The sequence below is a fragment of the Melanerpes formicivorus genome, unplaced genomic scaffold, assembly GCF_026170545.1.
Source record: "Melanerpes formicivorus ecotype bairdi unplaced genomic scaffold, bMelFor1.0.p_v2 SCAF_1, whole genome shotgun sequence".
NCBI lineage: Eukaryota > Metazoa > Chordata > Aves > Piciformes > Picidae > Melanerpes > Melanerpes formicivorus.
The window spans coordinates 63,937,478-63,963,402 of record NW_027142353.1 but is presented as its reverse complement, the minus strand read 5'-3'; the positions used below and the strand labels follow the sequence as shown (position 1 = coordinate 63,963,402).

The following is a 25,925-nucleotide window of genomic DNA, read 5'->3' as shown; positions in this document are numbered from 1 at the left end:
CATCATACAGACTGAGTCCAGCTTAGCTACCTAAATAAACACTTGGGCCCACAGTGCTATCTCTGATAAGCAGCTGAGGCAATTTACTGAGATTTTAAGCATCAAATTAAGTTGTGCAGACATAATGGCCACAACTTGCAGTAGCTAAAAAATGGATTAATGTGGCCAGGCAAGATAAGCAAGATTTCTGCAGGGTAATTTAACACAGTTACTTTACTCTAACTCAGAATCATGCACAGCTTACCTGAATTGCATGAAGCCCAAATCAGTTTTTTTTTGGGGCAGGGGAGTAAATTTTGAGGAGCTAGAAGGGTTAAGCACTGTCTTCCCCACTCTGAAAATTTGGATGTGAGCCAGCCATGTGCACTTGCAGCCCCAAAAGCCTATTGTGTCCTGCTCTACAGCAAACACATCATGGCCAGCAAGCTGAAGGTGGTGATTCTCCCAATCTATTCTGCTCTTGTGGGACTGCATGTGGAGTACTGGACACAGATGCAGGACCTTGCACCACACAGCTTGGTGTCATCAGCAAACTTGTGAGGGCACACTCAGTGCCACTGTCCGTGTCGCCAGCAAAGATGTTGAACAAGACAGGTCCCAGGACTGATCCCTGAGGGACTCCACTTGCACTGGCCTCCACTTGGACATGGACCCATTGACAGCCACCCTTTGGGTGTGGCCATCAAGCCAGTTCTTTATCCACTGCATGGTCCATCCATCAAACCCATACTGCACCAGCTAGGAGACCAGGATGTGGTGTGGGGCAGTGTCGAAGGCTTTGCTCAGGTCCAGGTAAATGACGTCAGTTGCTCAGCCTTCATCTATTAATGCTGTGAGCTTGTCATAGAAGTCCACCAGGTTTGTTAGGCAGGATTTGCCCTTGGTGAAGCCATGCTGATTGTACCAAATCACCTCTTCCTTATTCTTCTGTCTCAGCAGAGCCTCCAGAGCTCCATGATCTTACCAGGCACAGAGGTGAGGCTGCCTGGCCTATAGTTCCCTGGGTCATCCCTCTTTTCCTTTTGGAAAAGTCTTCTGTAGCTGAGCAGCATAATGAAAAGGAAGATGTGAACACTCTAGATTCTTTTAAAAAGTTGCTCTCTCAGAAGCAAAAGTAACAAAACCTTATTGCTCATGGATTTGTGCTTAAGAAATGCCTGCAGTCATTACGCCACTCTACTGGGAACAGATATGCTGACTGGCTGGGCAGCTGCTGCCAGGTATATCACTTAATGGTGAACATCTGTTGGCTTTTGTTCCCTTAGGGACAGCATCTTAGATTTGTCATTCACTTCCTTGTATGAAATGAAGTGCTTTTTTAAGAGGTTGAAAATCAGCAGTGATTTAGGTGCTGTTAGAGTAAGGTAATAGCAGCAGTTGGCCCTTTTACCACACGCAGACACAAGATTTACAAACCAACATGAAAAATCCAAGTAAACAGACCTTGAAAATACTATTTCCAAGCTTTATCTGTGATGTAAATATGTAAATATTCTGAGATTTGATATAGCTCTTTTCCTGGTTACGACAGCTGAAGGAAATCTCTCTTCTTTTCCATCTTCATCCCTGTTCTGAAAGTATTGGTGGGAACACACTCCTCAACCTAAAAGTACTCAGGAATCTGTCTCATGCATCCCTTATAGAAAAAAATAATGCCTCTTGGTGCCTCACCTCTTTCTGTTAACAAAATCTCTCTGCACTTTTGTTGGCTTCTCCATAAAAGTCAAAGCAACTCCTACATTTGGTGGAACTTCATTCTTACAGAGGAAAACCATTCTAAAATTAAATTGGTTTTGCACCACATGATGGAGTATGCCCTGTCAGAGCCTTCCTGACTGCTCTTCCTTTCTGCTGCCTTCTGAATTTTTCTGAAAGCATGTTGGACTCTATGGTTTGGGTTTTTTGTTTTGAATGTTGCTGTCAGAATTAATTACGCCCTCCCTTTGCCACATTTTAACTGTTTGCCTACCAAGGTAAAAATAAGATTGGGAAATTTTGGCTTGCTGATTACTGGCAATATTGTACACATACATACATTTTGATCTACAGTTAAAATTGACAAAGTATTCCAGTGATTAATTGTACTTTCTTGTTTTCTCACCTCTTCATTCACCTAGGAAGTGTGAGCTAGCTACTTTCTTACTCCTGCAGGCATTTTTGCCACATCTGTGTTTTCCTGTCTCTTAATAGGGATACAAGTATGTCCTGTTAGACTTTCTTGGAAGAAAATGCCTCCATAGATTTACTAATCTTGGCTGTGGCATCACCAGCTGGACTAAGAAAATGCCTAGGAATGGACTATCCTGGCCTGCATCAAGAACAGTGTGACCAGCAGGAGCAGGGAGGTCATTGTGCCCCTTTACCCAGCACTGGTTAGGCCACACCTTGAGTCCTGTGTCCAGTTCTGGGCCCCTCAATTTAAGAAGGACATTGAGACTGTTGAATGTGTCCAGAGAAGGGCAACGAGGCTGGGGATAGGCCTTGAGCACAGCCCTGTGAGGAGAGGCTGAGGGACCTGAAATCGTTTAGCCTGGAGAAAAGGAGGCTCAGGAGAGACCTTATTGCTGTCTGCAACTACTTGAAAGGTGGTTGTAGCCAGGTGGGGGTTGGTCTCTTCTCCCAGGCAACCAGCACCAGAACAAGAGGACACAGTCTCAAGCTGTGCCAGGGGAAGTTTAGGCTGAAGGTGAGGAGAAAGTTCTTCACAGAGTTGGAATGTGCTGCCCAGGGACGTGGCGGACTCATTGTCCCTGGAGGTGTTCAAGAGGGGATTGGATGTGGCACTTCACGCCATGGTTTAGTAGTCCTGAGGTGTTGGGTGACAGGTTGGACTTGATGGTCTTTGAGGTCTTTTCCAACCTTATTGATTCTATGATTCTATAATTCTATGATATCACTGGTGTTCTATTTCAGCAGAAAGCTGATAACTGATTCGGCTTGGCAGGAGCTGACATAATGTTTGTGTGTGTATAGTCTCCACTAAACTTAGATATTTCCCTAAGAGAGTGGAAGAAGTGATAATATTTTTGTGGCTGTTTTGCCAGGAGAGTTTCTGAAAGAGAATCTGAAGTATCATTATATCCTATTTACATTTATCTTCAGAGGAGATCAAAAGACTTTGGGTTTTTTTTTCAGAAGAGCTGTGTATGTTAAAATTTAGATCAAATTTTCCAGGCAGGAAAAAAATACCCTGCAAAATATCTCAGGATGGGAGCAGTCAGAAAGCCAAAGAGACTTTCATCCTTCCTTCTCCACATTAGAGAACTGGAGTGGAGTTAGGGGGTGAGTGAATATAATGTTTGCTCTGATCAGGTATTCTTAATTGTCTTTAGTGTTAATTTTTGTAGTATTAGCACTAATTTAAGATAAAGTGCCTGTCTTAATGGAATAAAGAGGGCTCAGTATGTGATGAGACTTGGTGCAGGTGATTAATGATTGTACCTGGAAATTACTTTAGTTCCTGTAATGCTTCAACAATCTGCTCGAGGTCAAGTTCTGTAACATGAGGCTGGCAAGGATAAAGCTCCCACAGGGTATTTAGGCACAGAATAGAATAGAAACATTCATGTTGGAAAAGACCCTCAGGATCACCAAGTCCAACCCGGATCCCTACTCTACAAGGGTCAGCCCTAAACCATAGCCCCAAGCATCACATCCAAACCACCCTGAAACACATCCAGGCTTGGGGGCTCAACCACCTCCCTGCCCAGCACATTCCAGTGCCTGACCACTCTTGCCATGAAAAAATGTTTCCTACTGTCCAGTCTAAACCTACCCAGGCACAGCTTGAGGCCATTCCCTCTTGTTCTATCACTAATGACATGTGAGAAGAGACCAGCACAGAATCAGGCCTACACAAGTTATGTACTTCTGGGAGAGCAGGCCCTTGTCAGTCTATATTCTATGTCCAGTTCTTGCACTGCAGTATGAAAAGAAATTGTTTTTCTCACTATGTCACTCAGGTTTTGGAAAGAAAGTCACATATGGATCAATTGGCCAAGAAGGCCAATGGCATCCTGGCCTGCATCAGGAATAGTGTGACCAGCAGGAGCAAGGAGGTCATTGTGCCCCTGTGCTCAACACTGGTTGAGCCATACTTTGAGTTCTGTGTCCAGTTCTGGGCCCCTCAGTTTAGGAAAGATGTTGAGTTGCTGGAAGGTGTCCAGAGAAGGGCAACAAAGCTGGGGAGGGGTTTGGAGCACAGCCCTGTGAGGAGAGGCTGAGGGAGCTGGGGTTGCTTAGCCTGGAGAAGAGGAGGCACAGGAGAGACCTTATTACTGTCTACAGCTCCCTGAAGGGAGGTTGTAGCCAGGTGTTGGTTGGTCTCTTCTCCCAGGCAACCAGCACCAGAACAAGAGGACACAGTCTCAAGCTGTGCCAGGGGAGGATTAGGCTGGATGTTAGGAAGCAGTTCTTCACAGAAAGAGAGATTGGCCATTGGAATGTGCTGCCCAGGGAGGTGGTGGAGTCACCATCACTGGAGGTGGTTAGAAAGAGACTGGATGGGGCACTTGGTGCCATGGTTTAGTTGATTAGATGGTGTTGGGTGATAGGTTGGACTCAGTGACCTCAAAGGTCTTTTCCAACCTGGTTAATTCTATTCTTATTGGGATGGTAGACTTAGTGCTAATAGTAGATAGCTCTTACTATAATTTTTTCAAGAGTGAAGGCTTCTGTTTCCAAAAAGCAGCTATTTCTGGGACTTCAGCAGGCAATTACAAGCAATTCCCAGGCTTAACTCCTCTAGTCTGCTTTTATTTGGATAAATAAAGACTTGTAGTTTTATCCTTCTGTAAGTCTGTCTGAATAAACAGAATGGGTGAGTTAGATAAACCTGTAAATACAAGACCACTCCAAGAGTACACATAAAATAGAAGCATAGAATCAATAAGGTTGGAAAAGACCTCACAGATCATCAAGTCCAACCTGTCACCCAACACCTCAGGACTAACTAAACCATGGCTTCAAGTGCCATGTCCAATCCCTTTTTGAACACCTCCAGTGATGGTGACTCCACCACCTCCCTGGGCAGCACATTCCAATGGCCAATCACTCTTTCTGTGAAGAACTTCTTCCTAACATCCAGCCTATATCTCTCCTGGTGCAGTGCAGCTTGGGACTGTGTCCTCTTGTTCTGGTGCTGGCTGCCTGGGAGAAGAGACCACCCCCCACCTGGCTACAACCTCCCTTCAGGTAGTTGTAAAGAACATTAACAGACTTTATAAAAGTTGATTTTCTGATTCTTCTGCTTTGAGAAATACAAACTACCAATTTCTAATCTGAATCTAGAGGTGAGACAAAAGAATGTAATAAAGTGTGATCTGCCAGAGAAGGAATAGTACAAGAAATATGTGGAATGGTATTGAAGGATCCTATTAATACACACACACACCCCCAGTAGCTCCACTTCCCTGAATAATTTATGTGAATTTTGGTATTTTTCTAGGTAGTAAGTGATAGCAAGGGGTTGTTTTGGTTTGTTTGGGTTTGGTTGGGTTTGATTGTTTTGGTTTGTTTGGGTTTGGTTGTTTTGGTTTGTTTTGGTTTTGGTGGGGTTTGGTTGTTTGGCTTGGGGTTTTTGTTTGCTTGCTTTTGTTGGGGTTTTTGTTTGTTTGTTTGTTTGTTCCCCTGTTGTGTATTTAAAAAGCTGTAGACATAGCTTCTTTAAATTGCTCTGGGGGTTATATTCTCAAGAAAATTCTGTGTGGTTGAGATGGCTTACTTTACAGCTTAAACAGAGCAGTGATTGCTTGCATCTTGTGCCCAGGCTGGAAGGACATGAAAACGTGAGTCAGGTGCAGACTTTGCTCCAAAGTTAAACATTTGGTCAGGTGAGCAGCACAATCCATAAGCGTGCCACACTGGGGATACCCCAGGAAATACAGGTCTGGCTAAGAACCCTCACTGAAAGCAAATGGAAATGGATGGAAATTTGCTCCAGTTTGCAGAGGTCTGGGCCCCTCAGTTTAGGAAGGACGTTGACTTGCTGGAGCGTGTCCAGAGAAGGGCAACAAAGTTGGTGAGGGGCTTGGAGCACAGCCCTGTGAGGAGAGGCTGAGGGAGCTGGGGTTGCTTAGCCTGGAGAAGAGGAGGCTCAGGGGTGACCTTATTGCTGTCTACAACTACCTGAAGGGGGGTTGTAGACAGGCAGAGGTTGGTCTCTTCTCCCAGGCAGCCAGTACCAGAACAAGAGGACACAGTCTCAGGCTGCACCAGGGGAGGTTCAGGCTGGAGGTCAGGAGGAAGTTCTATACAGCGAGAGTGATTGCCCATTGGAATGGGCTGCCTGAGAAGGTGGTGGAGTCACCATCACTGGAGGTGTTCAGGAGTAGACTTGACAGGGTGCTTGGTTGCATGGTTTAGTTGGTTGGGTGATGTTGGATGATAGGTTGGACGCGAAGATCTGGAAGGTCTCTTCCAACCTGGTCTATTCTGTTCTGTTCTGTTCTGTTCTGGTCTATTCTATTCTATTCTATATTAAGCATGTGCTGTTCTGGAGGAGTTAATAAAACTTTGATACATGATTTCTAAACACAGATGAATGAGGTATGTGCCTAGATTCAAGCATGTACTCAAGTTGTAGATGACATAGGTTCAGCAGAGTCTTTTTGTTCCATTTTTGGGAAGTGATTAGCACAATGGGATGCCTATGGTGAGAATTCCTGGCTGTGAAGCCAGCAAAAATAACTGCTTTACTGATCTGGAAGGGGCTGCTGACTTCAAGCACTCAGAGCTTCAACAGCAGTAGTGAATTCATACAGAAAAATTGCTCAAGCGTGACAGCTCACTCGAGATTCTAGTTTCGTGTAAAAAGGTCACAAATTTATGTAGGCAGAAGGGAAAAAAATTGTTCAGGACCTCTTCAATGTTTTGTTGCATGTGTTTATAGAACACCTGTGACCTGCCTGGCACGTGATGTTACATACAGTGATGTTAAGAGCCGCTTGCTTTAGAAAAAACTGATCGCTGGCCAAGCCAAAAATGACCGAGGTATCCAGGCACTGGAAACATTCGCCAGCGTCTTCGGGACCAAACTTGAAAAGCCGAGGGATTAATTCAGGGCATTTCCCTCTCTGAAACACCGGGGGCAGCATTCGCTGCGGATTGAGCGGTCGGGACTGGAAGCGCAGCCCAGCAACCAGCTGTCCCTCACCCCTGAAGGGATCTACCAAACCACAACGTATCAGATGCTGCTTGGCGAAACGCGAACCCTTAAGCCTCTTGAGTTAACATTCAAAAAATCTTTGTTTTGAAAGATCATTCTCTGGGTTTTACAGAACCTTGTAAGGGAGAGAGAACTCCTGCAGCTGTCCTGAGTATCTTCCAGAGCAGCATCACTGATTCCATATTCCCACATCAGCCCAGACTTTGTTTAAAACACTCGTGCTTATTGTCCCTGAGCTCATGTGTTACTGTTACATGTGTGCTCTGTGTCCAACCCTCTGAAACATAGCAGCGACAATCTGAGCTATAAAGACCAAGTGAAAGCGAGGCCTGAAGCAAAGGTAACATTGTCCATTATTTTACAAACATTCTCTTTCCAGCAGTACCAGCCCATTGTTCTCAACAGACACATGCTGAGGGTGTGTATCAAATCACAACTCACTCTTCCTCAGCTGTTCTAGGCCAAACACAAAAATCTCTACACCCATTAATGGTAACACCTTCCCCTGAAGGTAGCACATCCACAACTCTGCCTTCCTCAGGCTTCATCCCTCAGCAAAAAATCAAATCTTTAGCTGGGGCAAACATGGTCTGAATGTGCTGGATGCTCTGGGTACTGCTCACACAGCCAGGTCCTGGCAAAGCAAAGGGATGTTTGTTGCAACATGAGGGGCATGAAATTGGTTTTTTTTTCTGTATTGCCCACATGTCCAACACTGCCTTTTATGTATTGGGGCAATTTCCAGGAATGTGTCATTTCATCATTGGCATCCAAAGTATTTATGTGCATGACCTTGGGAGGGGGTCAACCCACCTTTTGAGAGGGTTATATTCATGGTATGTTGTGATGAAATTTGTGCATTTTTCTGACTGGAACCACCACAGAACTGAATGCAGAGATGATTGCACCCTTGCATTAGGTGCTGCACAGCACAAAAAGACCTTAAAGGTTTTCCATCAGGGATCTGTGTCTGCATGCTTGGGGGCAATCTTCATTTCCAAAGAGGTATTTGGGAATTTGGACAATACAGCCATGGCAGCACACTTGTATCGCTTTAACAGAACCAGCCATCTCCCAGCTATTTCTGTATCCCCCTTCACAGCTCACTTATAACAACATGCAGGACCTGACGGCTCCCAGTTAGTACCAGGGCACAGTTTGCCCATTTGGCAGCCCCTGCTCTAAACAGAGAAGCACCCAAGCTGCGGCTTCCCCAGGGAGGAACCAAAAAGTCCAACGTCTTTGCCCCAGACACCCAAGACGCTCATGTCAAGAGCCTGGAGCTCCCACATCCCAAGCCTGACCTCGTGTCGTGCACTCGTCCCGTGCATGAGAGCGCTCTAGAAGGCACTGCTTGTTTTTCTGCCGCTTGTTCCAGATAAATCCAGCTGGTAGAGGAGCGCAGCGCCGTGATTTATTTGAGAATTCCCTCGTACCGCCTGAAGGTCTTGCCGCCGCGGGAGGAGGGAGAGCGGGAGGCTGCGCTCCTCGGCGGCTGCTCCGGCGGCGCAGCACCCGCCCGCGCCCCGGCCCGGCACCCAGGTACAGAGCGAGGAGGGAAAAGGGGATTTCCTTGGCTTCCTCCCATGCAAATACCTCCCGGGGAGCGGCGGCGGCCCGACTCTCCTCCGCGGCCGCTGGGAGGCTCCGCGCTTCGCCCCGGCCTCCCCGGCCGCGCTATCGCGGACACCCGCCTCCCGCCCCCGCAGCGCCCCGCTCCGCACCGCACCGCACGGAGCAGCAACGGGCAGCTCGGACACCCGGCGGCGGCGGCGGCGGCGGCAGCGTCCGGCAGAGGCAGCGGCGATAACCCACCGGCAACCGCCCAGCCCGGCGGGTAGGGAATGGAATATACAAAACCCACAAAGGATAAGTGGCTCGACTGTTCTGGGTGCAAAATGCTGGAAGTTTGTAAGTGCAACTCTCCGTTCGCAATTACTGTCTGAAGAGGGGCTGGCTTGCTTCTTTTTTTTATCTTAATTCCCCTCCCGTGCTTTTCTTGAAACTGTACTTGAAACTATTCGGTATCTGGGAGTGTAAGGCAAAGTATGCGAGAGGAGTTCTTTGCTTGGGCTCGTAGGTTGCTGCTTTATTACTAAGGGGGGAAATAAGCGCTGAAAGCAATACGGATTCTATCCAGTGGCTGGATTAACTGAAGGCGAAAGCGTGGTCTGGAAGTGCACTGACTGACATTGTTCCGGACTCGGGGATTCGTCTCTCTTATTTTTAGAGGAGCTACAATTTAGCGGCAGACAGTTGGACACGGTAATAAACCGAAGAGTGTGGCCAGCAAAGAGCGGGCGAGAGAAACGAGAAAGCACAAAGACGAAACTAACCCGAGCCGACTCCTCCTTCCCCGGCTCTTTATTTGCACATTTACTAAAGACTTTAGATTAAAAAAAAAAACAACAAACAAACAACAAACCAACCCCCAAACCCCACTCCGCCAAACAGACGAGATTTTTGGTCCGCCGGGGGGTTTCTTCGTGTCACCGAGCACGACAATGCCTTAAATTTCTACTTCAAGGAATAACTCCCCCCGCTCCCTGGAAATAAAATAAAATCAATAAACCTGCCAAGTCTCACTCATTCCCGAGGGAGATCTCCTTCATCCAGGGATTCATTTTGGAAGCAGCGGCCCGAATTTAGATATATATATAATTATTTTTTTCTTTCCGCCCTTCTCCGCCGGCGGAGCCCACCCCGCCTCCCCGGGCGCCCTTTTCGCCCCGTGGAGCCCCTCGGCGGGGGCTGCCCGGCCCCGACCCCCGCCTCCCGCCCAGCCGATGCTGGCACAGCCCTAGCAGCCGTCGGACGCTCCCCGCCCCCCCGTCCCACCCCCGATCTGTCAACCCCCCGCGGGCCCGTCACTGCCCGGGGGCCGGGTGGGGGTGGGCTGGGGGCGCGGGGCTGACTGCCCTCCGCCCCGCCGCCAGCCCCCGGGCTCGGGCTCTCGCCGCCACTGCCCCCGCCTTCCCGCCCCAACCCCCCCCCCCGCCTCCTCCATGCGGCAGTGAGGACCGACCCATCCGGAGGGCCAGGAGCGGCAAACAGCGATGGGCGACACGGCTCCCCCCCAGGCCGCGGGGCTGGGGGCCGGGCTGCTGGGGGGGGGGCCCGGCGGCGCCCCGGGTGCACAGCGCCATCGTGGAGCGGCTGCGGGCCCGCATCGCCGTTTGCCGCCAGCACCACCTCAGCTGCGAGGGGCGCTACGAGCGGGGTCGCGCCGAGAGCTCCGACCGCGAGCGAGAGAGCACCTTGCAGCTGCTCCACCTCGTGCAGCAGGGGCAGGGAGCCCGCAAGACCGGCAAGCACCCCAAGGCGGCTGCTGCCGGCGGCTCGGCCACCACCGCCGCCGCCGCCGCGCCCCCGGACTACCACCAGCACCTCCTCAGCAACGGCGGCATCAACGGGGAGCAGCCGGCGGGGGAGCAGCGCGCCTCGGCCCTCCTGGCGGTGAGTCACAGCGCCCCCTGCCGGCAGGGAGGGGCCGCCACGCGCGACTGTGAGGAGAAGCCCCCCTCCCCCTTTCCCTCCCATCAGAGCACCCGCTCCTTCCCTCAGCCCTCCTCCCTCGGGCGAGGCGTCAAGGTGGGGTTAGCTCTGAGGCCGGTCCTGTGGTGGGGTGTCCGTGGCTGCCCGGCTCCACCCGCTGTGCCTCTTGCCCCCTGCGGTGGTCCCTACCTGGTGCGGGGCCCCGTGGTGGCATCGAAGGTGTAAGGAGGGTAGGGTACTACTGCCAGGCCCGAAGCAGGGGAGCTGAAGGATGTGACTTCCCTCGAAGGGATTTTGGGATTGTCTGGAGATGGTTTTAAACCCTGTTGTGGTACTATAAAAATGCGTTGGGTGCCTCTGCCGTCTCCTCATTGAGGCGGTGACAGCGGGCATCCCTGAGGTGTGGCACTGGCTGCGGACACGGTCAGCACATCCATCCCCAAGCACTGCTGAAGTATCGCCCGTCTTCAAATTGCCCCCAGCCTGTTTTGTCCCAGGGGTCAGGGCTTCAGGCAGCTATTTTTACTCAAGGTGGCAGTTGCTGCTGTGTCCCTCAAACTCGGCCAATATCTCTGCGCGGGGCAGATGTGCAGTGCTAAGCACCAGGAGCCCACGTGTGCAGTTCAGTGTCCCGGAGGTGCTTGCAGGAGCAGTGCTACGGTAAACGGTGTCTTGTGCCCGGTGCTCCGAGCACCACCTTCACCAGGAGCGGTTCGTTTGTTACTGAGTGCGCTTCGTGGAGCATAGTTACAAGAGTTTTCCAGGCACTATTGCTTTGTAAATGATACGTTGACCTTTTCCATCTAGAAATTGCTCTGAATATGTCAAGGAGGTGAAGCATTGCCTCCTGTTACTATATTACAAGCAGTCACTATACCATGCTTTCGGAGGCATATGCTGCACTGTGCTGCCTTCCAACTCTTTAATTCCCAGCACACATGCAAAATATTAAGAGGAGTGACTGCATCCTGATAGGCCCGTGACTGCTGTTTGAATGGATGAAAATAGATTGCTCCAGCCACTCCAGATATCAAACCTATCTTTCGTGGTGCCTGGCATATGCTAAAACGGGACCCGGCTGTTTCTCCCTTCTTACCTGGGAATTCGCAGCAGTGCGTGGATCGACGTTCGGGGCTGCGTTACTCAGCATCGTTCGTCAGGGTGATGATGTAAGTGTTAACGTGATAACATTGTGTCCAAAGGGAGTTTAGGCACTTCGACCTGACTCAGTGTTCAGATTAAATCTCTCCACGTTCCTCGTCACAATCAAGAAAGCCATTATCTTATTTTTCCAGTGCGTGCTAATGAAACGCTTTGCTTTTGTCTTATGGGAAAAGAAGAAAAGACAAAAAAAAAAAAAGAAAAGGGCTTTTGCCTCATAATGTATGTCCCAGAAAAATCAACTTTGTGAAATCAGGGAACAAGGCCTGTGTGGGCTTTTTTTTTTTTTTTTCCCCCCTTTGTTAACAGGTTTTCTTAACCACTTGTTACTGTTATTATGAAATAGCTGGAGGCAGCTGTTTGAAAGTGCAAAGTAAGCATACTCCAAAGAAAATAATGAAAGATTTTCATCTTTTAAATGCATTTCTGAAGTACTGCTGGAGATTGTTAACTGGCTCTGTGCTGTGCACAGCCCTTGCTCCGTGTTTGCATGCTGTGTTACCTCCCAGTTAACTCCACACATATGTGCTTCTGACAAGGGGAAGGTCTGACAAAGTCCCCCTCGTTTTTGCATGCTAGCATTCAACAATCCTGCTGACAAGGTACATGACTTCACTGAGTGTGACGTTTGGGGCCCTAAACCATGTTTTGACACAGAAGAAATGCTGGCTCATGAGGCAGTATTGTTGTAATTGTATCACTGCACATCCCTGATCCTTCTACTCCGCGTTTGACACAGACATTCCTCTTGTGCCACTCTGGTAGGACTGCCTCATTAAGGAATAGGGAGGAAAGGCATTGGTTCAAAATCACGTCTCTGTGTAATGGAGACACGTTTCCCTTACCAAGGGCTCCTTAGAACATTGTTGCAGTTATTAAAAAAGAAGAGTAAACCACACAGTGTCTTAGTGGGATGAATTCAAGTGGCTGAGGGTCATAAAACAGGTAGCACAGCATTGTGCTCTTGCTCTTGAAAATTCAGGGGGCAGGGATGGGCCTGGGACTAATGGGGTCTTGCTTTCAATCCAGCCACAACTGCAGGGGGAATTTGCTCTGCCAGTTATTCTGAGGGTACTTGAAGAGGAAGGACAAGGCAGACTAAGTTTCTTGTCCTGTGTTTTATAAATAGAAGGAGAAGAGAACCGTCTTTAAGCAGAATTCATTCTCTACAGAGTGTTTCCCAAGAGGAAATCCAGTGGAAGCCTTGTATGTACTATTCAGACATTTTGCTTACAACATATCTGAGGTCCAGGAAGCATCTCCAAGCTTCAGTTGGGGCAGACAGAGCCCTGACACCGGCAAGCACAAGACAGGAGCATTCATGCAAGTCTCACACTGAGCCTGGGCACATCTCTTGACTCCTGCTGTAGGTCCACCAGTAAAAAACAAACTCCACACAGATAAATGCAAAGGCAGTCATGACTCTTTTGGGGGAGTTCTGGCTCTCAGGACACTCTTTGAAAACCAAGACTGTCCACACACTTCCTCTCCTGAAAACAGCTGTGTTGTTTCCTTTGCTTTGCAGGCCCCACTGCTCTTGTAACCAGTGCACCTGCCGTGTTTAGGGGCATTGGATGGGGCATTTACACAGTTGGGCTCGAGAGTAAATATTTGACACCCGATAACATTTGAACATATCAAAGAGCTTGACTTTATTATCTGCCTTTGTTGATACTATTATTTGATAATTATCTTTTCCCTGCTTAAAGCTGGCAGGAGAGAGTGGTTTTTAGTGGAGCTTGGGTTGGGCTTCATCTGGCAGCGTTACTTTGAATTTTGAGGAAGCATTTCTGGCCGCAGCATTTTCTCATTAGAGATCTTTTTTTTCCACTGGACCAATGGATGTGGATGTATGTGAAGGAGAAATTTATTCTTTGGGACATGGCTAGGAAAGCTTTTGTGCTTTCTTCTTCCCTGCATTTCCCAAGAGCTGACACTTGTTTATTTATATGGTCGTGTTCCTTTTCATGGTGCAGAGTAGAACAGATAAAATACTCTTTCTTTTATATATATATACATCTATTTGTATGTATATGCCCTCCAGCACTTACCTGTTTATATTATTGATGTTATATATAAACAGTTAGCTCTGGAGGGCATTCCTCAGTGGTTTAAGCATTGAATTAGGAATACCAAAGTTCTTGCACTGCAGTTTCAAAGCCCTGGTGGCCGACTCATTCCTTCATTCTCCAGACACGGGCTAAGCACTGTTCATTTTGCTTTGTCCAAGCCAGGAGCTCAGCCTTATGGGCATTATTGTATTATTCTGGTCAGATTCTTTCATTGCCATCACACCAATGCCTCTGAGTGTGTTAAGCAATGTTTGTCATCAGGCACACACAGGTGACCTGTTCTACTTTCACCCATCTCAAAGTTGTGCTGTATTTAGAATAGAATAGAATAGAATAGAATAGAATAGAATAGAATAGAATAGACCAGACCAGGTTGGAAGAGACCTTCAAGATCATTGCATCCAACCTATCATCCAACACCACCTAATCAACTAAGCCATGCAACCATGCACCCTTTGAAGTCTCCTCCTGAACACCTCCAGTGATGGTGACTCCACCACCTCCTCAGGCAGCCCATTCCAATGGGCAATCACTCTCTCTGTGTAAAACTTCCTCCTAACCTCCAGCCTAAACCTCCCCTGGTGCAGCCTGAGACTGTGTCCTCTTGTTCTGGTGCTGGTTGCCTGGGAGAAGAGACCAACCTCTGCCTGTCTACAGCCTCCCTTAAGGTTATAAGGATTACTTCAAAATAGTACTTAAATACATTAATATTTTCTGTACTCAAAAGAGTGACTGTAAAAGTGGCCTGCTCATAGATGTAGTCTGCAAGCAGGTGAAAAAGAAAAGGGAAAACAGTCTCATAAAGGCAACGTTAGCCAAGTTAGAGGAGAATGAGTTAATTCCTCCTGCTCCCCTAAATTCTCATCAAGGGCTGTACCATTCTTGAAGAGCCGATGTATTTGTCTCAGTTCCCTGAGCATCTCAGTGGAAGACAGGGTTGCCTGATGTGCCAATACCCACTTTTGGCTGCTAGAACCTCAGTTATTTTATGTGGACATACTTCAATGATCATGGAAGCCCTGACTTTGTTTCCTAATGACTTTTCTAAATGGTCCACACTGTGCTTGTTGAGGTTTGGCCTCCCCTGTGCTAACATTATTTTAAAAGGAAGGATTTTCCTCTGGTGTCCTTGGCCTAAGTTTACACCTCCCTATCTTCCAATCCAATTGCTTTGTTTGCTAGTGAGCTGCTAGGGTACCCTGCAGAAATAGTGGCATTTTCTGGTTCCACATGTGCATAACTTTTGGAAGCGTTTGGCAGCAAGCAGTGTAAGGTGACCAGATATGAAGTGACACAACATAACAGTGCAGTGAGCACTGGTGGATTAAAGGACAAAGCATTCTGCAAAGCTGGGGGTTGGGGGGGGATTTTTTACAACAAAGTTTGGTGCCAAAGCAATGAAATGTTCTGTTTGTGAGGTGTAGGACTGCTGTCTGCTCCTTGTGCTTCTGCAGGAGTGAAGCTGGATTCTCATAGAGACAGCTTACATAGCCATGTCACGTAAAATGAGTAAGTCACATTGCCTTTCTGGGTGGAAAACTTTGATCTGCTGTTATGGGCCCTCTGTCCTGCTTTGAGCCATTTGGTTAGGATGGACTTGGGTGCCATTTAAAATCATCATTCCCTTTGGCTGTGAGAAAATTTTCTGAACCAACATCAAGAGTTTCCCTCTCTGGGGATATTCAAGACCCACTTGGATGCGTTCCTGTGTGATCTGGTACAGGTGATCCTGCTCTGTCAGGGGGATTGGAGTAGATGATCTTTGAAGGTCCCTTCCAGTCCCTAACATGCTGTGATTCTGTGATTCTGTGAAGAAGACACCCTGGAAACTGCATAAAAGCCATACAGGCAGATGATGGTCTCTTCTCCCAGGCAGCCAGTACCAGAACAAGAGGACACAGTCTCAGGCTGCACCAGGGGAGGTTCAGGTTGGATGTTAGGAAGAAGTTCTATACAGAGAGAGTGATTGCCCATTGGAATGGGCTGCCTGGGGAGGTGGTGGAGTCGCCATCATTGGAGGTGTTCAGGAGGAGACTTGATGGGGTGCTTGGTGCCATGGATTAGCTGTTTGGGTGGGTTGGGTTGGTTGATGGGTTGGACGCGATGATCTTGAAGGTCTCTTCCAACCTGGTTTGGTTTATTCTAAATAAAGGTTTATTCTAAATAAAGGTCTCTTCCAACCTCGTCTATTCTATTCTATTCTATTCTATTCTATTCTATTCTATTCTATTCTATTCTATTCTATTCTATTCTATTCTATTCTAGCCCCAGCTTTTCACAAAAAGCTTCCTATAGCCACTTGAGAGCCAGGTTGTGAGTTTGTCATATCTTTTCAAGTGTTTCCAAAGTATTAATAGGTACAGGTTATTGATCCATAATTGCACTGTGCTGCCAACAAGAAAAACTAGCACAAATATACCTGCAGCACTAATGGAACAGTTCTTAGGTGAGCATGCTGTAAACTTCCTATTCTGACTCTAGGATCTGTTCCACAGATTGCTCCTGTTATTTCACTTCCATAAATGGCAGTCTACACAAACAATTATGTTTATCACCTTTGCAAAGTGTACTGAGATCTGATCATGAGTTTTATGGCTTAGGAGCCAAATTAGTTATTGATGGAGCTTGAGCCAGAATATTTGATTGTTTGTTTTGGCAATGCTGCAGGCAATGTACATGAGCTGATGGATTCTTCTTATTTGACTTCTGTGTTTTGAGCCTTTGAGGTGGACTTAAATCACCTTTTCAGCCTCTGACCAACAGGTATGAGTACTGGAAATGCAGACCCAAATGAGTCTTTTATCACAGACTGTTCATAATCACACAAATCCCAGAGCTGGGTTTTTATGGCATCACATTACCATGATTCACAACAAAAGTGCAAAGTGTAGCAGCGCCCCTTCTTTTTAGGAGAGGAAAGCCTTTCCCAACCTTTAATTCACGGTCAGAAATGTATGATTCCTGTTTTCTTGCTTTACTTCCTTCTTGATGCTGCATCACTTTGTAGTCAAATTAGTCTCTCAATTAAGTCATCTGTGTGCAAGCACTTCATGTACTTGATGCTCCAGCAAACAAGGAGCAAAGTGGGACTGGAACTGAGAGTGTATACATAAGTCACCCACTCTGTGTTGAGGCTGCAGCTGCACCCTAGAACTAGCAGGTGGCAGCCACCTTGTCCTGCATGTGTTGGTTGCCTCCCATCTGGCAGCATTGGAGGAAGGATCATGCTTATGGCTCAAGCTGGGAGAAAGAGTCAGAAATATCTTTCAGTCGAGTTATTTACACACAAAATGCCAACACACTCACTGGAAAATTATAATGTAGCTTGGTTTTAATTTGACTATACCTCACACCTGTGGCTTCACACATAGGTGTTGGCATTTTCTTGAATAGATTCCTTTTGTTCAGAAAGGGCTCCTGTAGACTTTTATCTGTGTCACAAAGTCCTAAGTCTGAGGTGCTTGCAAACCCAGTTGAAGCAAGCTGCAGAGGTCTTAGTAGCAATGGGAAATCAGTATAAAAGTTCTTCTGACACCGAAGGAGCAAAATTATTTACCTGCTTTCTGAGCCTGGAGCTGGCTGAAAGACCTGGTGGGATCCTGGACTGGCAGATGAAACCCCAGGAAGGTTCATGGTGGCCATTCTGTTTTGAAACAAAACATGCTATTGTGCAAGAGTCATCCCTGTAGTACCCTGGCTTTATTACAGAGCTCTGCAGGCACCTCCCTAGAGTAGGTATTATACAAACACCCAGCGAGAACTGTGCCCTTCCCCGCATACCTTAGGGCCTCAAGAGACAAGATAGACAAAGAATGGAAGGAGGAACAGAAGCACAGAAAGGTCAAGTGTCTTGCCCAAGGTCAAATAGCAGGTCAGTGGCAGAGCTGGGAACGGAGCCCAGATTTCCTGACTCTTAGTCCAGCACTCTATTAATCATCTCTTTGCTTTGTGTTCTGTGGCCTGTTAGTGTCCATAGGAAATGTGAGGATGACTTTCCGACAGCTTTGGAGTTACTTCTTAGTTTTGGAAACAATTGATCATCAGCACACTATTGAGATAAAGAGGTCATGTACTGGACATAGGCACTAGAGGATTCAGAACGAAGTGCTCTAGGTATCAATCTCATTCCAGGACACTGAAAAGCCTTATTTCATCACACCAAATGTTTCTGATTTTTGAAATCTTTTTTTTCCTTTACATTGTGTTTGGTTTCATGAAGTTACTCATCGCAGTGGAACTCTTGCATTGGTGCTTGCCCTATAGACTGAAGGAGTTGGGGCTGTTCAGTCTGCAGAAGAGAAGGCTCCCAGGTGACCTCATAGTGGCCTTCCAGTATCTGAAGGGGGCCTACAGGAAGGCTGGGGAGGGACTGCTCAGGATCTCAGGTAGTGATAGGACTAGGGGGAATGGAATGAAGCTGGAGGTGGGGAGATTCAGGCTGGATGTGAGGAGGAAGTTCTTCCCCATGAGAGTGGTGAAGCCCTGGAATGGGTTGTCCAGGGAGGTGGTTGAGGCCCCATCCCTGGAGGTGTTTAAGGCCAGGCTGGACGAGGCTCTGTCCAGGCTGATCTGGTGTGGGGTGTCCCTGCCCATGGCAGGGGGGGTTGGAACTAGATGATCCTTGTGGTCCCTTCCAACCCTGACTGATACTATGATAGTATGAAATTATCCTTTTTTCCTTGAAAATGAGTTAGAGCAGTTCTAGAGTTATCAGAGCTTTTCCTTCCCATGGAATTCACCAATGAGACAGTCAGAAAACCTGACAGTCAACAGTCCTGAGACATTTCTGAGTCTTACTTGTTTTCATTCCTTACTGTATGCTGTATTCAAAGTCTTTTCCATGGAATTATCTTGATCACAAAGTTATTTAGACCTGTGAGATTCTTTTTTCTTCCCAGAAATTTTGACTTGAGGCGAAACTCTGGCTACCGTGGTAATGATTTATTGAGAGTTTCTTGTAAACAATAGTATAATCACTTTCTTATAGTCATGGCAACAGTGTTTAAGCAATGAGCTTACTGAACACAATGTGCACTGTCTCCTCTGAATAGCTGTTGCAGTGCTGAAGTGTATGCTGCTCATTTTCAGAGGGCTCAGGGACATAAATTATTCAGCAAGACAACACTGCTTCAGAAGGCGTCTCTGAAATGGTTGTATTTTGTCCTAGCCAAAGAAGGATGCTTATCAGTGCTGGCAGAGCTGTGTTTAGTTACTGCCCTACAGTGTACTCTTTGGGCCAGGTCTGCTCCCACTCAATTTAGGGGTATCTGTCTCCAACCATTTGAGAATCGTACTACCTATTGGCAGGGTCATGCTTCCCCTGGTAACGTTTGCTGCCATACGAAACCGCTAATGTGGAGGGCAGAATGGCTCAGGGGGATGCTTCCTGCATACATACGTGGTGTGAGAGGTGGTGACTAGGTGCAGAAGGAGGAATTTGTTTTACTGAACAAAGAGTTCACTCCAGCAGGGCCAATCCTTTCCTTGGACCAGAGGATCACATGAATTCCCGATCAGTTGGTTGTGCAAGCACCTTGGAGAGTAGATAGCTTCACAGGAAGCTTCATAGTTGAAACCCCAAAGAAGGAATTGCCTCTGATTTTTCTGTTTGTTATGCTTTTACAGCTCTCTCATTCAAATAACTGGACCTGAAGGAAAGACCTTACTGGCAACAGTTGTTGTTTTGGGATGAGTCATTCCACCAGATTTCAGAAATGCCACCCCAGTGACAGTTGGCGAAAATGCTGCATGGGCTGTTCAGTTTCTGGTTTTCAGTTTGGAAAATCAGAGCATTTATTTAGGGGTCTATTGCTTTAGAAACCACCTCCAGACACTCCAGTTTCCTTCCCCTTCCTTCCTCCCTTCCTCCCTTCCTCCCTTCCTCCTTCCCTTCCTCCTTCCCTTCCTCCTTCCCTTCCCTTCCCTTCCCTTCCCTTCCCTTCCCTTCCCTTCCCTTCCCTTCCCTTCCCTTCCCTTCCCTTCCCTTCCCTTCCCTTCCCTTCCCTTCCCTTCCCTTCCCTTCCCTTCCCTTCCCTTCCCTTCCCTTCCCTTCCCTTCCCTTCCCTTCCCTTCCCTTCCCTTCCCTTCCCTTCCCTATTTCCTTTTCCCTCTTCTTCCTTCCCCCCACCTTTCCCCCCCCTTTTCTCTACTGCTAAAGTATCTCAACATCAGCTTTTGAGTCTTGATTCTGATCTGATTGGCCTCTCCTGAAAGGACCTATGGGAAACGCTAGGGACATGGCACCGTGGAACATCAGCCTAATGCAGAATTAAGCTCTTAATTTCTGGTCCTCATGCCAGTTTATAGTAAATTCTTTTGCTTTCCAAAGCTATGCATTCTCTCTGCTTCTCTAAAAGCTTTTGGTTCGACATCTTTCCAAGCTAGAGAGACATGGTCTTCAGCATGGGGCTGCTTACCTCCGTGGCCCAGTTCCTGGAAACAGTTATGTATGTGCTTAATTGTGCACACATGGGTAAGCTCATTGAAATCAAGATGTGTAGAATTAAGCAAGTCTAGAAGTATTTGTGGAGTTTGGTCTCTGTTCAACAAACAGACCTCAGCCTGGCTGAAGTCCACGGCATGCTACAAAAAGAAGCTGAATTCAAAAGTAAGTAGCGGATCAATTATCAACTGACTTGTTTCCTTAAACCAGTTAATTCTGGACTTGAAAAAACTGCTTTCCATTTTTCTTACAAATCCAATTGCCCTTCCTTTCACACTCATTTTTCCTGCTCACTGTTCAGCTCCCAGCAGACCTGAGCTGCCAGCCACATGATCCCCTTTCATAATGACTCGAGTTCCAAGGTTTCTTTTTTCGTACCAACTTTGTGTATTAGCGGTATGGTTCCTAGGACATATTTTCAGCTGCCTGTAGGGAGAGAGAGAGAGAGAGAGAGAGAGAGAGAGTCACAGTGTTTCAGACTTTCATTTCCAAGTGAAATATTAAATATAATCCTTATAATTATAGCGCTGCCACTTGGACCACTATAGTTTAGGCTATGTCAATACGTCGTCAAAAGCTCTCTTTCTCGGGAGCTGGAACTCAGTCATCTTGATTGAATCGGAATTTGATGGCCAGCAGCTGCAAGCACACCCTGACCCCATCCCTCTGCCTTCCTGCTTTTTTGCCTTTTACCACAAAATCCTCTTTCTTTGCGTCAGAGTTATGGGTTTACAGAACAGAGACAATGGCTGATTCCAGGTTAGGTTATTCTGAGCCCCTTTGGTAACTCTAGGCTGTCCTCCCAGGGGTGCCCTGAGGCAACCTGAAGGCACAGTCTGCCATCTGTGCTGATGGTGAACCTGAGAGCACAGCCCCGGGTGCAGCATGAAGGTCATCCTCCTCAGACTATGCAGGACTGTCCTTCATGTTGGATCTCTTAAGATGCTGTCAGTGTCAAACTTGGCAGCTCAGGAAGCTTTAGACAGGCCTGGGATGAAGTTTGTGAGGCATCTGTGTGAGCAGGGCTGGGTGCAACACAGTCCTCTCCCCTCTCATCACCTTGGTCAGTTACCATAAAGACCTTGCCATTCATCTAAGCAAAGGCCTTTGGATTCCCAACAAAGAATACAGAATACAGAGTTAACCAGGTTAGCAAAGACCTTTGAGATCATCAAGTCCAACCTATCACCCAACACCATCTAATCAACTAAACCATGGCACCAGGTGCCTCATCCAGTCTGGGCACCACCACCCTGGGCAGCACATTCCAAGGGCAATCTCTCTTTCTGTGAAGAACTTCTTCCTGATACAGGCCAGGATGCCATTGGCCTTCTTGGCCACCTGGGCACACTGCTACCTCATGTTCATCCTACTGTCAACCAGTACCCCCAGGTCCCTCTCTGTTTGGCAGCTCTCCAGCCACTCTGACCCCAGCTTGTATCACTGCATGGGGTTGTTATGAGCAATGTGTAGAACCTGGCACTTGGATGTGTTCAATCTCATGCCCTTGGACTCTGTCCATCTGCCCAGCCTGTCAAGGTCCCTCTGCAGAGCTCTCCAACCCTCTGACAAATCAACACCTGCCCCCAGCTTGGTGTCATCTGCAAATTTACTGATGATGGACTCAATGCCTTTGTCCAGATCATCAGTAAAGATACTGAATAGGATTGGGCCCAGCACTGATCCCTGGGGGACAGCACTAGTGCCTGGCTGCCAGCTGGATGTGGCACCATTCACCACCACTCTCTGGGCTCAGCACTCCAGCCAGTTCCCAACCTGGCACAGAGTGCTGCTGTCCAAGCCATGGGCTGACAGCTTGGCCAGGAGTTTGCTATGGGGGACAGTGTCAAAGCCTTGCTGAAGTCCAGGTAGACTACATCCACAGCCTGCCCCACATCCACCAGGCAGTCACCTGATCATAGAAGGAGATCAGGTTGGTCAGGCAGGACCTGCCCTTCCTAAATCCATGCTGGCTGGGCCTGGTCCCTTGGCCATCCTGTAAGTGCTGTGTGATTGTACTCAAGATGACCTGTTCCATCATCTTGCCTGGCACTGAGGTCAGGCTGACAGGCCTGTAATTCCCTGCCTACTCCTTCTGGCCCTTCTTGTGGATGGGCATCAGATTGTCCAAACAGTTCATACCACAAGTTTAACAGACACTTTTTTAGCCCCAGGGTGTTTCTGGGGAAAGAACAGCTTTGAACACACAGTAGCTAGTTTTCATAAGGCCCTTTAGTCTGTGTTATTTACAGGTGAACCAGAATTGCTCTGCAGAAGTTAATCCAGCCCCTGGAGTACAGTATGTACTTCAAAAAACTTCCTATGTATATCAACCATGTGTAAAGCCTTTGACACACATTTTTATCACACTCAATACATTTGAGGGGCCCTGATAGAGCCAGTGAGATCAGCAGCCCCCTTCGTAGGGTAGTGGATGTGTGTTTACTCTGTCAAGCCCATGAAGGGCATTGGGATGACCAGTGTGTCGAAAGGGCTATTTATTGAACAGCTCCATTATGTGGTTCTTGGAGGCCTCTCCCAGGACATACTGTCTGTGCTTGCGTCTCCCAGACTGTCATCAAAGCACAGACTCTCCGACACAGGTCAGAAGGACTCTTCACCACAGCCTTGAACTGCCTCTTTTGCTCACAAAAGTCACACTCATAGCCTTCTCCTGGTAAAGTCCTTCATTACTTTTCCCCTCCTCCACTTCCCAAAGCTATTAGCCATTCCTCCTCCTCCACATTCATCCTGCTCTCACCTGGCTCTTGCCCTCCCTCCTCTCCTTTCATGGCCCTGACACTACTTCGTAATGTTGTTTTTCTAGCTTGGAAGGGCCAGAGGGCCAGGCTAGCAGAGAGATGCTGAACACATGGTTTCCACATGTTCTCCTTGTCTCCCCTCACACTGCTGCTCTAGCTGTCTTTCTCTGCTTGCTTCAACTGGAAATCTAATGGCCACAACTGTATTCTTTCCTTCTCTTGTTACTTTTATGGAGGATGAGCTCAAAGGTTCTGCCTCATTGTCACAAGAAACTTGGAGCAGAAAATCCTGTGAGTTCACAATGCACTTGTAGATTCTCTGGCCCCTTGCTGCAGGCCATGGGTGCTCACAGCTCGGTCATGCAGACATGAGTGCTCAGACTTCAGGAAAACACTTGCAGAATATGTGTGAGGTTAAACATATGGTTAAATGCTTTCCAGTTTGAGTGCAGCTTCCTTGAAGTCGCACTCAGTACTGGAGAAGGCAATCCTCCTTGTCCTGATTGAGAAAATACTGTACAGTATGCTACAGAGTATACTACTGTAGAGTAGTGCATCCACTGTCTTGTGTTTTAAATGACTCTACATAGGGCAGGGTGGTGTGGGCAAGGCAGGAAATGAGGAGCCTCTCCTGGTTATCTCTTGCATTTTGATTCATGCTCTAGGACTGGAGTATCTCTGAACTCTAAATACCTGTTGGTAGTGCTGCTGCCTACATGCCATTGTAATGTTCTGTAATGCAATTGTGTTGTGTGCTCATTGTGCAGATAATTTCAAGCAATTACAATTAAATGAAGAACAATTAACTCTTAGAAGGGAACTATCCAAAGTTAGCAGTGTTTCTATGACTGTGCTTGATGGTAAGTTGGACCTTTATACCTTTGTATTAGTATAGTATAGTATCATAGTATAGTATCAGTCAGGGTTGGAAGGGACCACAAGGATCATCTGGTTCCAACCCCCCTGCCATGGGCAGGGACACCCCACACCAGATCAGCCTGGCCAGAGCCTCATCCAGCCTGGGCTTAAACACCTCCAGGGATGGGGCCTCAACCACCTCCCTGGACAACCCATTCCAGGGCTTCACCACTCTCATGGGGAAGAACTTCCTCCTCACATCCAGCCTGAATCTCCCCACCTCCCTATCTCCCACCTCCCCATCTCCTCCACCTCCTCTTCTGCTTCCCAATGATCAGTCTGGAAACAGCTCAGAGACCAAGTCTTTTTGATTTAAAATATCTAGGCATTGCAATGTGCTGCCCAGGGAGGTGGTGGAGTCACCATCCCTGGAGGTGTTCAAGAGGGGATTGGACATGGCACTTGGTGCCATGGTTTAGTCATAAGGTCTGTGGTGACAGGTTGGACTTGATGATCTTTGAGGTCTCTTCCAACCTTGGTGATTCTGTGATTCTCTGTACTGAACTGAAACCAATGGGAACTGGACACCTAATTGTATTTTTGGATCCCAGCCTAAAATCTCTGGAGTGCTTTGGAAAATTTATCCCTAGGAGATTTCACTTGAGTCAAGATATAGACTGGAGCCATTCCTCACCAAAAAAAACCCCAACATGTGACATCAGTGCATCAGTCAATGAGTCATCTGTCAGTGCCAGAGGTCAAAGTATTCTTTGTATTTCCCCAACTGGTAGTTACATATTTACATTCTGAAATGATGCTTGCAATCCAAACATGACATTTTGGTTTGCTGTGCAGTGAAAACACTATTTGTAAATAGTCCTGCATAAAGACAGGCCTTGTTGTTTCTTTAAAAGTTAGAGATACTAGAGAACAAATGTAAAAGGCCCATTTCCTTCCTTGCTAGTGTGTGTGATCTAGGAAAAATCCCAAACTCACAGGCTGTCCACTTGCTTTTCTTGCCAGTGATGTAAATGTTGCTCCTACAGGGGAGGCTGACTTACTAGTTTATCATTGCTGCCTTCTAATTCTAACACCAAGCTGGGGGCAGGAGTTGATCTGTTAGAGGGTAGGAGAGCTCTGCAGAGGGGCCTCGACAGGCTGGACAGATGGGCAGAGTCCAAGGGCAGGAGATTGAACACATCCAAGTGCCGGGTTCTGCACATTGGCCACAACAACCCCATGCAGTGCTACAGGCTGGGGGCAGAGTGGCTGCAGAGCAGCCAGGCAGAGAGGGACCTGGGGGTGCTGGTCGATGGTAGGCTGAACATGAGCCTGCAGTGTGCCCAGGCAGCCAAGAGGGCCAATGGCATCCTGGCCTGCATCAGGAACAGTGTGGCCAGCAGGAGCAGGGAGGTCATTCTGCCCCTGTACACTGCACTGGTTAGGCCACACCTCGAGTCCTGTGTCCAGTTCTGGGCCCCTCAGTTTAGGAAGGAGGTTGACTTGCTGGAACAAGTCCAGAGAAGGGCAAAGAGTGGTTGTAGACAGGTGGAGGTTGGTCTCTTCTCCCGGGCAGCCAGCACCAGAACAAGAGGACACAGTCTCAGGCTGTGCCAGGGGAGGTTTAGGCTGGATGTTAGGAAGAAGTTCTATACAGAGAGAGTGATTGCCCATTGGAATGGTCTGCTCAGGGAGGTGGTGGAGTCACCATCACTGGAGGTGTTCAGGAGGAGACTTGATGGGGTGCTTGGTGCCATGGTTTAATTGATTAGGTGGGCTGGATTAGTTGATAGGTTGGATGCAATGGTCTTGAAGGTATCTTCCAACCTGGTTTATTCTATTCTATTCTAATCTGTCACTGTTTCTGTTTTCTTTCCATTTTGGCTTTTTGTTATTAAAATATATTACTGACAAAATGGGGGTTTGGGTTTTTTTTAAAGGTGATAATCTGTTTAAAAGGGCTTTATCTG

General features: G+C 47.6%; 1 protein-coding gene and 1 long non-coding RNA gene across 2 annotated transcripts in view; both read left to right on the top strand.

The window, feature by feature from the left end:
• Positions 1-5,076: 5,076 nt before the first annotated feature.
• LOC137444523 (uncharacterized) lies at positions 5,077-9,740 on the top strand. The gene is made up of 2 exons (XR_010988183.1): positions 5,077-9,076; positions 9,396-9,740. It is a non-coding gene; the product is annotated as an uncharacterized lncRNA (long non-coding RNA).
• Positions 9,741-10,158: 418 nt separating this feature from the next.
• The window catches only part of LOC137446196 (mastermind-like protein 2), a 326,384-nt gene continuing 310,617 nt past the window's right edge, over positions 10,159-25,925 (top strand). Inside the window, 2 exon segments of the mRNA XM_068148619.1 lie at positions 10,159-10,272; positions 10,274-10,621. Of these exon segments, the coding sequence (XP_068004720.1) occupies positions 10,222-10,272; positions 10,274-10,621 (399 nt within the window). The 5' untranslated portion in view covers positions 10,159-10,221.